The sequence below is a fragment of the Lentinula edodes genome (assembly GCF_021015755.1).
Source record: "Lentinula edodes strain Le(Bin) 0899 ss11 chromosome Unknown C8R40scaffold_32, whole genome shotgun sequence".
Lineage (NCBI taxonomy): Eukaryota > Fungi > Basidiomycota > Agaricomycetes > Agaricales > Omphalotaceae > Lentinula > Lentinula edodes.
Window position 1 is genome coordinate 410,487 of NW_025764338.1, and position 16,560 is coordinate 427,046.

At 47.1% G+C, this 16,560-nt stretch overlaps 3 protein-coding genes across 3 annotated transcripts; 1 reads left to right on the top strand and 2 right to left on the bottom strand.

The window, feature by feature from the left end:
- Positions 1 to 7,494: 7,494 nt before the first annotated feature.
- C8R40DRAFT_1071866 (uncharacterized protein) lies at positions 7,495 to 8,338 on the bottom strand (the record flags this gene model as incomplete). The annotated part of the gene is made up of 8 exons (XM_046226392.1): positions 7,495 to 7,542; positions 7,634 to 7,731; positions 7,794 to 7,858; positions 7,889 to 7,914; positions 7,973 to 8,008; positions 8,051 to 8,130; positions 8,205 to 8,266; positions 8,304 to 8,338. 8 exons carry the CDS (start codon positions 8,336 to 8,338, stop codon positions 7,495 to 7,497), a joined length of 450 nt encoding a protein of 149 aa, XP_046083482.1.
- Positions 8,339 to 12,756: 4,418 nt separating this feature from the next.
- C8R40DRAFT_1071867 (uncharacterized protein) lies at positions 12,757 to 14,002 on the top strand (the record flags this gene model as incomplete). The annotated part of the gene is made up of 5 exons (XM_046226393.1): positions 12,757 to 12,774; positions 12,838 to 13,089; positions 13,144 to 13,240; positions 13,292 to 13,471; positions 13,530 to 14,002. The coding sequence occupies 5 exons, from the start codon at positions 12,757 to 12,759 to the stop codon at positions 14,000 to 14,002; spliced, it is 1,020 nt and encodes a 339-aa protein (XP_046083483.1).
- Positions 14,003 to 14,873: 871 nt separating this feature from the next.
- C8R40DRAFT_1052631 (Clavaminate synthase-like protein) lies at positions 14,874 to 16,405 on the bottom strand (the record flags this gene model as incomplete). The annotated part of the gene is made up of 7 exons (XM_046224772.1): positions 14,874 to 15,033; positions 15,094 to 15,113; positions 15,171 to 15,365; positions 15,420 to 15,556; positions 15,616 to 16,084; positions 16,141 to 16,203; positions 16,262 to 16,405. The coding sequence occupies 7 exons, from the start codon at positions 16,403 to 16,405 to the stop codon at positions 14,874 to 14,876; spliced, it is 1,188 nt and encodes a 395-aa protein (XP_046083484.1).
- Positions 16,406 to 16,560: the final 155 nt, after the last annotated feature.

A 16,560-nucleotide genomic window follows, 5' to 3' on the forward strand; every position in this document is an offset into this window, starting at 1 on the left:
TCCGTTCTGCTGGCTGCATGGATGCCGATCTGAAGGCTACCGGATGCCATTGGCCATCGTCTTGCTTCTGCATAAGGGCGCCTCCCGTGGCAAAGCCTGATGCGTCTACCTCGATTCGAGTAGGCCTGTCTGGTGTCCATAGAGCAAGGATCGGTGCGGAGATGAAGGCTTCTCGAAGGGTATCAAATGCTTTCTGTCGAGTGTCGGTCCAGGTAAAGCTGGTGTCTTTCTTCGTCAGGTCGTTCAGAGGTCGTGCTATTTTGGCAAAATTCCGGATAAAGCGTCGGTAGAAGTTTGCAAATCCCAAGAACCCTCGTAGTTCCCGAAGGTTAGTAGGGACTGGCCAGTCACGAACAGCCGCTACTTTTACCGGATCCATTCTCACCTCCCCTTCTGAGATGATGAGTCCGAGGTATTCAATCTGTTGTTGTTCAAATTGTCATGCCTTGCCTGATTTTGCTTCCTTACCTATCATATTCCTCCTTACTACCTCCCTATATCTCCCCACTGTATACCCAGAGCTCCCCTTGTCCGCTTTTACCATTATGTAATATGCCACATGGCTGTCACATGTATAGTATTTAGGCTGGGGACTCCCCTCGGAGCTCCCCAGCGTGTTATTGTCAAATCTTACCTGGAAACTCTTCCTACCTGGCTTGGTCCCTTTAGTACAGTCTACTAGTACTTGCTAACAGGGCCTGACACGTCTCAACAGTCATATATTTCCTCATTATCTGTTTCCTTTATCTCTGTCTCACCTCAACTCTGTTTCTCCTCTCTGTTTCCTATCTCTGGCCTCTTTCTGTCAATCCTCGTATTGTCTACGCCTCTACTTCGACTCACCATCTACGTCGAGGCTCTACAATTCGTCCTTCATCCTTTGGAACCTCCCATTAGGTTCCCAATTCTGCTTCATTGCTCCCTAAGCTCCCCACAGCTTCCCACTTGTATTGGCTACACCTCCCCTCCACATCGAAGCGGTGGTTACGCGTTACGTTCTACACCTCCAGGACCCTCTATTAGGTCTACCCAAGCTCCACAACTACCCCTGGTTAGGCTCCCCTCACCAGTATCGGCACTATTCCATACCTCCTCATACGGCCTAGGCGGCTACTGCATTCGCTTAGGCCCAGTCTGGGTAAGACCAGAGCAGGCCTTCTGTGCCGGGGCCTCACATAATAACACGCTCAAAGGGAGCTCTTTCTAGTGGTGCTAGAGGTTTCTGGAAGGTGATAGAGGAGTGAAAGGAAAGAAGGAGTTGTAGCTTGGCCAGGGGGTCATTTTGCCTGGTGAGGTATTTACCTCCATTGGATTGATCTCTCCATTCCAGAAACAAATCCTACCATTCGAGAGCCTCAATTCCAGGCTCCAGAACGCATCCTTGACTGTCCCATTCCGACTTGGGGTTCCAGAGATATGCTCCCCTCCATCTCACTTACCTTTCTTCGGAGGTGGGACTATCATATCTCCTCCAATTCTGTTCGCATTTCGGACGTGTTTGGACCAGTTTCAAGCTCTATTTCACAGCTTTCGAACGCTCCCCTGACCGCCCTATGGAGCTCCTCTGTTCCAGAGCAATGTTCCCCTCACTGTCAGCCAGTACTACGAGGAGAGGAGGTATCATAACTTCTTCGATTCTCCTCGCATTTGGGACGTGTTCAGGGCGTTTGGAAGCTCTACATCATAGCTTCCTAATGTTGCCTTGAACGCTTCATGGAGATCCCCTGTCCCAGAGGAATGTTACCCTCACTGTCAGCCAGTACTACGAGGAGAGGAGGTATCATAACTTCTTCGATTCTCCTCGCATTTGGGACGTGTTCAGGGCGTTTGGAAGCTCTATTTCATAGCTTCCTAACGTTGCCTTGAACGCTCTATGGAGATCCCCTGTCCCAGAGGAATGTTCCCCTCACTGTCAGCCAGTACTACGAGGAGAGGAGGTCTCATAACTTCTTCGATTCTCCTCGCATTTGGGACGTGTTCAGGGCGTTTGGAAGCTCTATTTCATAGCTTCCTAACGTTGCCTTGATCGCTCTATGGAGATCCCCTGTCCCAGAGGAATGTCCCCCTCACTGTCAGCCAGTACTACGAGGAGAGGAGGTATGATAACTCCTTCAGCTCTGCTCGCATATGGGACGTTCTTGGACCATCTGGAAGCTCTGCTCTCTACCTTTTCAATGCCTCCTTGACCGTCCCATGGAGCTCCTTTGTTCCGGAGTGGTGTCCTCCTCATTGTCAGCCAGTACTGTGAGAAGGGCAGGTACCACCACTCCTTCACTTCTGCTTTCATTTGGGACATTCTGGGAGCATCAGGAAGTGCTTCTGGACCTCTTTCCAATGCCCTATCTGGTGCTCAGGTCAATTCCTGCATTCTAAGCTATGCTCCTGTCACTGTCCCCTTCACACCGAAACCTGTTCTATGGGACCTTCTACCATTATGGGGGAGTTTTCTGTAACTGTTATTTCTATGTGGACCTTGAGGAAGCCTATGACTGCTATGTGGGGATTTCTGCTGATAGGACCTCCCTGCTATAGCTCCGGTATGGTGACCCTTGCTAACGTTGAGTTTCTGTTCAACAAGTATGCTGGGCACTCCTCCAGGTATATACCCATCCTACGACTGCTATGTGGGGATCTCTGCTGATAGTCAAGTTTCCGTTTGACAATGAGCTTCTCACTATAGCTCCGGTTGGCAACCCTTGCTGAACGTCACAAATTTTGTTTGACAACTATGCTGGGCAAGTATATATCTGTTACATGGAACTCAACTGTGCATGATTACTCCTGGAACCTTCGAGGGCTCAGGTGTTAAAGAGGGGGGTAATGTCATGCCTTGCCTGATTTTGCTTCCTTACCTATCATATTCCTCCTTACTACCTCCCTATATCTCCCCACTGTATACCCAGAGCTCCCCTTGTCCGCTTTTACCATTATGTAATATGCCACATGGCTGTCACATGTATAGTATTTAGGCTGGGGACTCCCCTCGGAGCTCCCCAGCGTGTTATTGTCAAATCTTACCTGGAAACTCTTCCTACCTGGCTTGGTCCCTTTAGTACAGTCTACTAGTACTTGCTAACAGGGCCTGACACGTCTCAACAGTCATATATTTCCTCATTATCTGTTTCCTTTATCTCTGTCTCACCTCAACTCTGTTTCTCCTCTCTGTTTCCTATCTCTGGCCTCTTTCTGTCAATCCTCGTATTGTCTACGCCTCTACTTCGACTCACCATCTACGTCGAGGCTCTACAATTCGTCCTTCATCCTTTGGAACCTCCCATTAGGTTCCCAATTCTGCTTCATTGCTCCCTAAGCTCCCCACAGCTTCCCACTTGTATTGGCTACACCTCCCCTCCACATCGAAGCGGTGGTTACGCGTTACGTTCTACACCTCCAGGACCCTCTATTAGGTCTACCCAAGCTCCACAACTACCCCTGGTTAGGCTCCCCTCACCAGTATCGGCACTATTCCATACCTCCTCATACGGCCTAGGCGGCTACTGCATTCGCTTAGGCCCAGTCTGGGTAAGACCAGAGCAGGCCTTCTGTGCCGGGGCCTCACACAAATTCGCATTTTTCGGGTCGTAGGTAGAGGTCGTGCTTTTCTAACCGAGTTAATACTTCCCGTACCATTCGTCGGTGTTCCTCGAGATCGTTACTGAAGATAAGGATGTCATCTAGGTAGACTGCCACCTTGCCGGCTGCAATGAGATCAGCAAATATAGCATTCATAAGTGCTTGGAACGTGGCAGGGGAATTTGTGAGACCAAAGAACATGACCTTAGGCTCGAACAAGCCTCGGGTTGTTGCGAACGCGCCTTTCCATTCATGCCCCTTCTTAATCCGTATGTTATTGTAACCCCAGCGGACATCAAACTTCGTGAAGTATCTGGCTCCCTGAAGTCGGCTAATGATGTCAGCAACTAATGGGAGCGGGTATCGGTTCTTCACAGTGTACTCGTTCAGTTTCCGGTAGTCTTGTACGGAACGGAGTTTCCCATCCTTCTTCTTTACGAAGAAGACCGGTGATGAGATTGGTGATTTTGAGGGGACGATATAGCCTTTCCGTAGGTTTTCTTCTAGGAAACGATCCAACTCCTCCTGCTCGTTTAGGGACATGGGATAAATCTTGGTACGCATGGTTGCCGGTGCTCCAGGTACGAGATCAATCGCATGGTCCCAAGGTTGGTGGGCAGGTAATCGTTCGGAGGCGGATTCTGAGAAAACCTTCTTGAAATCACGATACTGCTCAGGGACCATTTCTTCGAAGGTTTTAACGGGTTTGTCTCGGTTGGCTTCCTCTGCTAGCTGCTGGGAGTAAGTGAATCCTGCGGCGCACCAGACTTCCTCCGTCTGTTCCTCTAGAATTCCTGCTTTTACCCATGCCCGGCGAGTTTTATGATTGGCTCGAATTCGGTGTATTGGTGGTTCTTCCACCGCTGCTGATTCACTCGGTTCAAGGGTCGCTTCTAGTGGCACCTCAATGTGGGGGTTTTCTGCAGGAGGTTCCAGTTCCGGGAGTTCGAGAATCGGGGTTTCTGTGTGAGTGGCGGCTAGATGAGAGTACAAGATCTCCTCGTCTGGGACTTCTTCTATCGTTACTTGAGGAGGCTTTACTGAAAGTCGTCCTTTCTCCCAATCAATCTCCGGATTTACCTTCCGTAGCCAGGGGAGTCCAAGGATGATGTCTTCACCTCCTAGGTTGGTGATCAGAAAGTCCATCCATCGCTCTTGATTATCCACTGTGAGTGCTAGACGTGCAAAATGGGTTATCCGTCCAGCTCGGTTAGGTGTTCCATCGATATTAAAAACGTCGATTGGTTTATGGAGGGGTGCACATCTTACATGGTTCCGGGTGACAAAATCTTGGTTTAAAAACAGGGCGGTAGCTCCACAGTCTACCATGGCTGCAGTTGTTATACTGTGATTCCTTCCTCTTAGTCTCGCATGAATTCGGAAATGTGGGGAAGTAGAGTTTAATTCCCGGATCGACGATATTGTACATGATGGGTGCGAGTCATACGAGGAAGTAGCGAACATAACAAACTGATTACGGGGTACTCTCGGTGCAGCCGAAGCGGGTACCCTCTTTAAAAACCCTGTTGAAAGCCAGAGGACGAGGAGGACATAGCGTTAGCACGATCAAGTAATTCCCTTATTTGACCAATCTGATTGGAAAAGTCCTGGTTAGGGGGGCTCGGAGTAGCAGCTACGGGTGCAGGAGCAGATGTTGGGGTCGAGGACGCGATTTGGACGGATTCGTTTGGGAATAGGGAGAATGGCACGGGTCCCGTAGCGGATATCTGTTGGCGTCAAGGTTGCTGGCGTCGGCCTCGGTCTCGTCCGAGTCCCATGAATTTGTCTTGGCAGACTGCTTCCAGATGTCCTCGACGTCCACAGTAGCGGCAGGTGGTTTCTCGGTGTGGGCAGTTTTGCTTGACATGACCTTGGGCACCGCAGCCGAAGCATCGTCCTCGCATGCGAGCTAGGAATGCTTCCCTAGTATTCCCATTACTGGTGTGGGTTGCATCAATGTCCATAGCATGGGGGTCAGCAGGGGTAGTATGAGCGGTATGCGTGGGAGGGTATCCAGAGTTCCGGCCAGTCATGGTGGGATCGTGCAGGTAGACATCCACCGATATGGCCCGTTTGATTGCCTCCTTCAGAGTCGGAGCAATTCCTTGGGCAATGTTTACGGTGATGAGGTGTTGTCGGATCTCTGGGAGTAATGCAGTGAAGAAACGTTCCCGCAAGTCAATATCAGACATTTCAGTCCGATCTCCGATATCCTTGAACTTCTGAGCGAATTCCGCAACTGTCTGTCCTTTACTTTGCCTGAGATTCTTGATCTCGCTACAGGCTTCCATACCTGGGTCCATTGGTTCAAACCGTTGGCTAAATTCCTTCAGAAACGCCTCCCAATTTCCTCCGAAAGGGGGATTTTCCGCATTGAAATGTAGCAGATGGGGAGTTGCCCAATCTCCGGCACTTTCTGTGAAGAAGCCCAAGGCGGACTTGATGAGTTTTACTTGGCTTTTGGCGAGATCCGGTTGTTCTGACGCCCAATTCTGGAACTGAGCCATGAAGCGACGGGCTTCAGCGCCATCTTTACCCTTGAAAACCTCGGGTTTGTTCATGCTTGACTTAGAGGATGAGCGTTCCTCCATAGCTGTAGCAAGGTTAGCTACTTGTCTGATGAGCTGAGCCATGAGATCCTCCGCAGAGGTGTTTGGGGCAGGCGGGATAGGAGTCGACATGATGGGAGTAGGCAATCGGGGCTGGGGAATCGGCAGGAAGGTTATATTGCTCACAGTGAGTGGCTCTCGGATTGAGTTCGAAAGGGCGTTGGGGCAAGGTTGAGACTGGCAATCGCGCCAAGTATCGTCGTTGTTATGGGCGTGAGCTTGGTCTCTGGGGTCAAGTGCGTGCGGGAGTGTGGAGCAGTCTATACTGGCAACAGGTGTTTCAGAGTTGGGCGGAACTGGGGAAGACGTGGTGTCTATAGACCCTGCAAGGACAACCTTATTGGTAGGCTGTCAGTGCAGTAATGGATCTTGACCTAATGTCACGAAGCGGCAGAGGCGGAGTGACTAACGGAGCGGGAAAGCGGAGCGACTAAGCAGAACGGTGAGGCGGAGCGACTGGACAAGGCAACAAGGCGGAGCGACTAAGCAGAACGGCGGCAGGCTGGTCCCAGATAATGACAGAGATATATTGAGTATCGTAGTCATAGGTAATAATAAGTAAGCACATACCTGGTCCCAGATAATGACAGAGAGGTCAAGATAAGGGACCAGGCTGTGGAGGGTTGGCTATATATACATAATCCGGTCTGCGAGAAACAACGATGTAATACTGTACAGTTTAGGAACAAGGAAGGTGGCGGAAGCCAATAGAAGGAGAAGATGGGTCAGGTGGATCAGTAATCGATGGGGGTTTGACAGTGATGGGATGATGTATCGTACAAGTAAAGGCGTCGAGACGGTGAGAAAAGGAAAATGATAGGGGCTGCGTACTTTATGACATGGTCCCAGATAATGACAGAGAGGTCAAGATAAGGGACCAGGCTGTGAAGGGTTGGCTATATATACATAATCCGGTCTGCGAGAAACAACGATGTAATACTGTACAGTTTAGGAACAAGGAAGGTGGCGGAAGCCAGTAGAAGGAGAAGATGGGTCAGGTGGATCAGTAATCGATGGATCAGTAATCGATGGGGGTTTGACAGTGATGGGATGATGTATCGTACAAGTAAAGGCGTCGAGACGGTGAGAAAAGGAAAATGATAGGGGCTGCGTACTTTATGACAGATACTTCACTTACTGGTGGTGAGGACATCAAAACATGCCAGAGAAATGAAGGTTGCGATAGTAGCTGAAGACAACTAAGTGGTCGGACACGAGTTGCATGATCGCAACAGATTTCATACATACATCTGCATATTATTGAAATATCAATTCATCTTGAGGCTTTAAATGGTCCCAAAGCAAAACATGCTTACAGCTTATCAGAAGACTGAGAACACGAGGACTGAACGCCTTGCCACTGAATCCAGCAAACAGGAATAAGATGCCACGACAGAGTCAGCTGCAGCTTGAACGAGTTGATCACATATACACCGAGGTAGAAGACTTACAACATCTAGTCCAACAATGGCCACACCTAATGCAGTGAGGATCACCACGAAGAAAAGTCTTCCGTCCATGATGGCATAAACCCGTAATGCAAACGACGCTGGGAAAAGACCATAAGCACTCCGACGAGTAGGAGAGGCGCGTAGTGTTAGGTTGACGTACCAGTTATTGCTGCACGGGTAGGGATGAAAGAGGTGTACCAAAAGAATTGATACAGAGCATCACAGCTATAATTTGAATGTCATCGGAGGAACTACTATGATATGCTTATAAAATGGACATACTACATAGCAAATTAGATCGGAGGAAAATAACAAGCATGCAAGTGAAGACTATCTCACCTGCGGAGTGCTGGTCTTGTAGCACAACTCCCAGACCTGAAAAACAACAACAGGGTATCGGTTCATGTAGTAGATCACATTCGACCATCGAAAATTGGCACTCCAGACGAGATCCACTTCTCGTCCGAGATTGATGAGGATCTCGTACGCTAGCACCGCTAAGTCCATAGCAAGGTCAAGTCAATATATAATCTTCAAGGAACAGAAGGGACCAGAAAGTAGCGGCACTTACTGGTTTTGGCATATGATGCATAGTTAACAATGCGACTGTCAAGGGTTTCCTGATAAGCTTTGCTTGTACGGAGCCACCATCACAAGAAACACCACAAACATTCCATTCTCCGATATTGTAGCCGGAGTAGCCATAGCTCGGACAGACAAGTGAGGTGACGTTAAGAAGAGTTGGAACAGTATAGATCGAGAAGAACTTCAAGATAGGTAACAATTCCGTTCAAATAAGAAATCGCTGGAGCGGTAAGACGGTACCGTCTGGTATTGTCAATTCAGCTGATTGCAATTCGAACTGTTCTTGAAATAGATACCGGAAGAAGATTGAATACAGTGCCAACAGGCACTTCTCATCACCCGATCAACCGTAAAAAGTACAAATTCTTAGAATTTTTTCAGAGCTTGTAGTTAACATCGGAATATAGCCAAATTATGCTCATTTGACTTGTAGAAGATCTATATACCTGGCTTGTGCTTTGCTAAGCCTATGGTCAACTTTTACTTTTACCCCCACTGACCGAAAATGAACCAGCTTAGTCATCGCCTAATTAGGAAGGTGCCTTCCATATATGGAAGGTACACGTGGTCACTACATCATAAGGACACGATGTTCCAGCTTGATTGTCACAGGTGTACGGTGATGGCTGGTATATTTCTTCACAGCATGTTCAGCCTGTTTGATACTGAGCCCATGTCTGAGGAAACAGTAGAAATTAGAGCATGTAGGAATACTTCCAAAGGAAAGTTTTCATACTTGTATGCATCCATGCATCAATAACCATATTGTAAGTAACGGCAGATAGTGTTTATGGAAATCTGAAGTATCAGGAGTAGTGGGCGACGCATCTATCACTCCAATACTTTTGATTTTTTCTGAGTCAAGAAAGTGAACACCGTGGGAAAACATTGCCAAATGCGGAACATATTTCTTTCTCGACGTGAATAGCATTCTTTTGGTTGGTTTCATTCCAAAACTATTTTTATTATGATTTTAACTATTTTTTTCCACTCAAACTTGACCTGTTGGAGAAGTGCCTGTTGGCACTGTAGAGTGACAGAACCACGAAATTCCAGATCCTATGGTTCCTCGGTTCCCGCTAGTGCAGTTTATGGGCAACGTTACAGTATACGAGCACAAACGGAGAAAGAGGAAACGCTGAGACAATTCACGCATGGCCATTGAGACAGGTCATATCTGTTGATGCAAGATCGCGATGATTCCATTCGGATAGTCGGTCTATTCGTTTGTACAGATGTAATATACGTAGCACTGGATGACCTGTCCCATTTCGACTGTTGACACTGCATGCTATACTGGTACCGCAAAGACCAAAAGCCAATAGTCCGATAATAAGACGGGACCGGAGAAGGTTTTGCTTTTGCTTTATTCATGGTTCCAATGGTTGAACTCTGACCATAGGAGGGGTTGGAGTTGTGCAATAGTTATATCTCGTCCAAACACGACACAGATCAAGGCAGAAGGACGACAAGAAGCCTGAAAGCATTGATTCAATGGAATTTCTAGTGCATAACTAAGATTGAACAGGACACGTACAAGCAACATAACAAAATGGTTGAACACGATCGTGGATAGCCCTATTCGGCCGTGCATTGGAATATGATTGTAACCAACCCGAATCCTGGTTTTCACGCGTGCATTTAAAGTACTGACCACTCTCCCAAATACGATTTTGGTAAGTAGAAGGAATTAGAAAAGAAAAGATACGCAGATTCCCACGATAAGAAGGGTTTTCCGTCTGAATCTGTACAGTATCTATCTGTATCGAATCACAATCGCAGAAATCGAACTACCATGGCTGAAGAATATCATTGTAATATAGTAATTGATTCACGGAAGAACATCGAGCAAGAGATCCGCCGACTAGATTTTTTGCATTCGGTTTGCTTCGGTATGGTGAAGTTATCTTGACCTCGCCCGAGTTTTTTACTAGGTGCGCACTATCTTGATACAGAGCGTTTTTCACGAGCTGCCCGCGGGGAGCGGACTGACTATAAGCGCTGTAGCGGACTTGGAATGAGAGCGCTTCTAATACCGGGCTCTTCCACAACTAAGCTACCGGAAGTCATTTCCTTATCACTTCGTCTCACTTCGTGCGCAACGATTCCGTACTACTGAATGGATCCTGATTTTATCCTCTACCCAAGAAGGACACTGCTCTAATGGCATTTCTAGACCTTCGGACCCTATTCCTAGCAGGAGCCATCCAAACGTATGTATGTGGAAACCTGCGATATTTCGCAGGCAACACTGAGCGGGACTCACACGGGAACCAAGGCTACTAGGGATTGAGTATGATTGAGAGAGAGATCTGGGTACAGTGGGAGAGTACTCTATAAGATCGAATGGAAGTATGTGGTGCACCTAAGTATGAGTCGTCAATATTTCAATGGTTCAATTCGCGAAATTTATTCAGGCCACCTATATTTGCAAGCTCTGATGGACGCTGGGAGCAGTTGGAACATTGTCTAACCAGACACAGAGACTGTAGTCGCGAGAAGTACCTCTAGCTCGGCTCCAGTTCCATTGTCGGAGGAGCATATTTGGTTGGGCCCTTCAGGGATGCAGACGACATCGTTACTCGTGGTGTAAAGAGGTCATAGACTGCCACGTCAATATGATATGGATAAAATCTCGTGGGCCGAGTCCTTTGACTTCGTCCTCGGTATTCCTGACAGATTTTCAGATGCTTCAACTTGTTTTCGGCAAAGTGTTTATGTATCACGCTGTTGCCGATGAGCTAGACCTAGGGTACTCAAGAGAAGGCGTGCAGAGCAGAATGGCGGATATATGATTTTTCGCTTCTGGATTTCCTCCGTGACCATATGTTTCGGAGGATAGAATATTGAATGCTTATGGGGAACTGTGGCCAATGAAATTATTGCACGTAATGGAGAATAAATCTGACCTTTGTGAGGTTCAACTGCTGTTTGAGAGTGAGAACCACGTCACGGAACAGGAGCACTTCAAGCTATCGGTACCCGCACTGATCAGCACCCCAGAATATACTGATCCATCGATACAATGAGGGTTTGTACGTTTATTTATTGACGTGGAAGAAGAGATGGCAACGGTTAAGCGCGACAGAGCATGAAGAATGGAAGATATGTATCCGTCGGAATACAGTGAGATAACGTGAAGAGAGGAAAAGAAATGAGAATAATAGCAGTCTTGCTGTAAGAGCCACGTATATCAGCAGAGGTGAACAGTTTGAATGATCTCGATTCTCACTGAAATCATTCAAGTGCTACGCTGCATGTGCTTCGCTTCTTCAGCTTTGTAGACAGCTCTTGCTTACACACATAGGCTCTAGAAACAAATTTAATTGAATACTGAATCTTCTCTGGCAAAAAGTCTTGCTTTGTCGAAAGCAGAGACCTTGTAGTGTTGTTATAAATCGCTAGGTACGAGCAAGAGGTGTCGAACATTCAGGTCGGATTCACTTGTCACTTTTGTGTCCGAGTCAGCTTGTGTCGCCACGAGATAGGTCCAAGGCCCAGAATTTTGATTGCAAACTTTTGCTCAGTTTTGTCGTGCACAAATGCGGTCAGATAGCTCGAGCTATATTGTCAGTGAATTCCTACAACATTTTTGAAATGGAGCAGAGCAAGGTCGAAGGAAAGAAGAATGAATAATCACAAACTTACTGTTATCCGATTGAGTAACGAAAAGCTTTGCCGTGTTGCACCCGAATCAGACACCCCTTGGCTACGAGGCACCAGGACTCAACTCGTCATCTAACTCTGTCGAGCCGGCCCCGGCGATCAATATTCCAATGCTGATTTACTTTTTTCAAAAGAGATTCTTCACCCTACTTCAGCCTCCTTTACACACGATATCTACTCAACGCTCTCGGGCCCAGTGGCAATATAATAAGTCTGGCCCGGGCAAGGTCCTCCGAATGTGCTCGGAGGGCTTTAGTGAATTGTTGTGCTGTTTGCGCGGTTCGGTGGTGGGCTGTGGTGGGTCACCAAATATTTGGCTGAATGGTCTTCTATCAGTTTACGAGCATCAAGGAAAATTCCACAGTCTACGGAGAAACAGCTGTTTGGCCCAGGGTACTACTACTCAGAAGCGAAAGTACAATGTCGGAGTCTAGACTCAGTCGCAGAAACTTGATCTGCGAAATCACTTTTTGCGCCGACCAGTATTCAAAGTGTTCGCAATGAAGCTACCGGCTGGGTCTGGCTTAAGTAACTCTCAAATCGATCGTCCTCTGTAACTCCTCTATCCGCCTCACTCGCAGTGGATTATCATCAAGGGACTCGGAAGGAGATTCTCCATGATGTGAGAGTTTCTCCTTCTGTGACGGACGTCTCGCACATCAGGAACTGCAGTAACAATATCATTCCGGTAAACTGAACTTCTATCTTTTCGCGTCTGTGTAATTTCGCTAACAACTCCATAGTCTTGCGAAATACCTACTCAATATCTCAGTCAGCGAGCCCTGTAATCACTGAAAGAAATCGCATTCGTCCACCGAATGAACTCATATAAATACAAGTAATGCACAACGACTGTCCCCAGCACTTCAGCAATGACTCCACTAATTCTCGTATGTCACTTTCGTCCTGCAAGAGAAATCATACACTAGCTCACCTCCTTCTGAAATGTTCAGGTAACTGGCGGCACAGGCTTTCTCGGCTCGCATGTCGTGGCACAACTCTTGGAGAAAGGTTATCGTGTCCGATCTGCAGCTCGGTCTGCTACCAAACAACGAAAAATCTTCCCAGACAACCCAAATCTCGAGGTTGTTGAAATACCCACCCTCACTTCCGATTACACCGAGAGTTTGAAGGGTGTGGACGCAGTCATTCACATTGCAGCACAGCTATTCGCCAAAACCAATTCTGTAGACGAGATATATGAAGTCTGTCCCCTATATTTTTTCATTTTTTTACTGGCGATTTATTCTGTTTTGCAGGCCGCATGTGACGGTACTATTAATATCGTTCACCAGTCAATTGATGCAGGTGTCAAGAAGATTATCATCACTGGAACTTTTGCGAGTCTTTTTGATAGTGAGACTTTCATATAAATTTCACATCGCTCGTGTGCTGACCCTTCCTTAGCACAATTGAATACAGGATCTGGCACAGAGCTGGTCACAGAGGAGTTCTATAATCCTGTGACACCGGAAACCTTTCATCGTGATCAACCTCTGATGGCTGCATACCAAGAGTCAAAGACGCTGGCATCTAAGAGAGTCTGGCAAGTGGCGGAGAAGCATCCTGACGTCGATATCACAATCTGTGGGTCCACTTGACAGGCATTTCAGACAGCGGACTTTGTCTAATATGAATTTATCAGTGCTTCCTACACTCATTTTCGGGCCTCATGTGCCAAATTTTCCTGTTACAAACGCTCAAACCAGCATTGGAAGCAACTTCAACCTCATAAAAATTATCACCACAGGTACTGATGCCTACCCCACTTTTCCGCATGGGCATTTAGTCGACGTGCGTGACATTGCCCGTGCTCACGTCGCCGCACTTTGTGTTCCTCCTATTCCTGGGCGTAAGAAGAGGTTCATCATTTCGAATACGACATTCAAGTGGAAAGACGTAGCCGATTTGATACGTCGAGAAAGGCCTGAACTTGCACATAGGCTTCCGAGAGAGGACATTGTACCTCCAAAGCAATCGGATGCTCCGCTCGATACCAGTTTCGCGGCAAAGGTTTTGGGATTGAAGGAGTACATACCGTGGGAGGAGACAGTGCTCGCCGGTGTAGATGTACAAATTGCTTGGGAGAAGCGGAAGGACCTCTTGAGTTCCATCTGAAATTCAGAATGTACGGAAAATTCAAGGATGTATTCCGTGGGGCGCATGCTCAAGTGCCAATTCCTTTCCTTCCTTCCACCGGTTTTATTTTTATGTATAAGAAACCAATATTACGATTTTATGTTCATCAATGTCAATACAGTCAGACTGTGATACTCGTGGGCCGATAGAGTGAAATGAAACCTGAAGAAAGGACAAAGGCGAACGGTGACCTTGTACCAAAACGGCGTTGATTGGGGGAGATTTCTGATTTTGAGCCTTCCTTTCATGCACATTGGTAACAGTTAGTACCCGGACGGTCCTTAAAGACCGTTCATCTAGTTTACCAGAATGGAGATAAGTAACTGGGGATTCCCTGTTACATACAGAAGCATACAGGAAACGAGAAACAAATGGGGACTATTTCGATCATGCTGTCCGCTTGTATTTGCGCCGAGTTAGCCTAGTGTTATGTGCACAGTAGCTCTAGAGACTAAGAGTACCTGTCCCGCTTCAGCCGAGAGGACGAAAGTTAAAAGTTTTCTGAAGCGGACGAAGGTTCGAAAGTCAGAGAGAAAGTAGGGGCGCCGCTGATCAAAGCCTCCTGGTCCCCTTCTCACCACGTTTCTTCAACTTGTACGGTCATCGCAAAATTGACAACACGAAATCTTCAATTAGCCCAGGTGCAATTTTCAATGAACTTGTCGGCGACGGTAGTTTGTGCCAAGTATACAGAAAGACAGACATAGAAGGTCACGATATCTGCGTACAAGGGCGCTTGATTGGTTCTGTGCAAATACATACCTTTCAGGCTCGTTGATGTCATTCTACTGCCACTGCGAAAAAGTTGCAGTTACATTCCTACAAATATCTGACTATCTTGATCTATTCCTCACGCCCACTTAATGATATCCTCGTTCGACGGTCCGATCGGATCCTCAGATGCGGCAAGATTACATTGATGATAGACGCGAACTTGATCTGGTTGCAGTGTTCCAACAACGGTGTGGAGGACTCCTCGATTGTGAAAGATTATCAAGTCCTTGTCATTCCTATATGACATAGTAACTCCTGAATGATCACGTTCAGTATAAGATCCAGTAACCACACACCATTTATGGGGATACACCAACTATTATCAGATATTAGAATCTGGTGGTTACTAAAATAGGTACGTGAAGATACCCACACTCGGTGCAATGGCAGGTCTTTGCATTCGGTAAAGTAAATCCCTAACCTCGCTCAATTCATTCGGATGAGCGCCATCTGGATACAGAGCATTTTCACGAGATGCACCAGGAGGGAGCGGCTTGATCAAAACTTCTGTAGCACAGCAAGGATGGACTTGGAATGAGAGCGCTTCCGATACTGGGTTCTTCCACAACTAAGCCATTAGAAGTCAATTTCCTATCACTTTTGCGCGACTGTCAATTCGTACCACTGGATGGATCTTGATTTTATCCTCTACCCAAGAAGGAAGCTGCTCTAATGGCGTTTCTAGACTTTCGGACTCAATTCCTAGCCCGGTCGATTTGGCATGTGCGGGGGCCATCCAAACATATGGATGTGGTGCATCTAAATACGAATACGAGTCGTCAATGGTTCAATTCTCGAAATCTATTTAGGCCACCTACATTTGACGTTCGCCCGAACAGCAACACTCTTCAGCTCTGATGGGAGCAGTTGGAACATTGTCTGACCAGACACAAAAGCTGTAGTCGCAAGAGGTACCTCTAGCTCGTCTCCAGTTCCATCATCGTAGCGGCATATCTGGTTGGGCCCTTCAGGAACACGTACGGCATACAAAGTTGTGACTCGTGGTGGAGAGAGGTCATAGAGCGCCGCGTCAATATGCCATCGATAGAATCTCGTGAATCCTTTGACTTCGTCCTCGGGACTTATGATGGTTTTGTGAAATGTCTTGTGAGTCAGATGCTTCAATCTAGTTTCGGCAAGTCCTTCATGGTCATGTATCATGCCGTTACCGATGAGTTGGACTTGGGGTACTCGAGGGATGGCGTGGAGAGCAGAATGAAGGATGGACGATTTTTCACTCTCTAGCTTACCTCCGTGACCATATATTTCGGAATCAGGATCGAACTCCTATTGGGGATTGTGGTTCAAGACATGACTTGCACATAAACAAGACTGGAATCGACCTTTGTGAGCTTCAGTTGCTGTTCGGGAGTGAGAACCACATCACGGAAGAGGAGAACTTCATGCTATAGGTACCCACTATAGTTAATACTCTGCGCGAAGAATATGTCGATAGGTACATACTTGGTACAGCGCCTGCTTGATATCTTCCAGTTGTTCGGATGTGCAATTTCCAGGATTGATACCCTTCACTTCACGGCCAAAATTGATGAAATGCGACGGTTCTGCGCTATTGGGTAGAGGTAAAGGCTTTAATTCGATGGTCATCGTGATTGAAGTATAGCTCGTTATCGAGAGGGGGAGCGAGGAAGAAAGCCCTTAGTCACAGGACCGATTAAGACATCCATTAAAGTGATGTCCACTTTAAAATACAGTAATTCATTCAGATTAGTACTAACCGCACCAGATCTATACTTGAATAG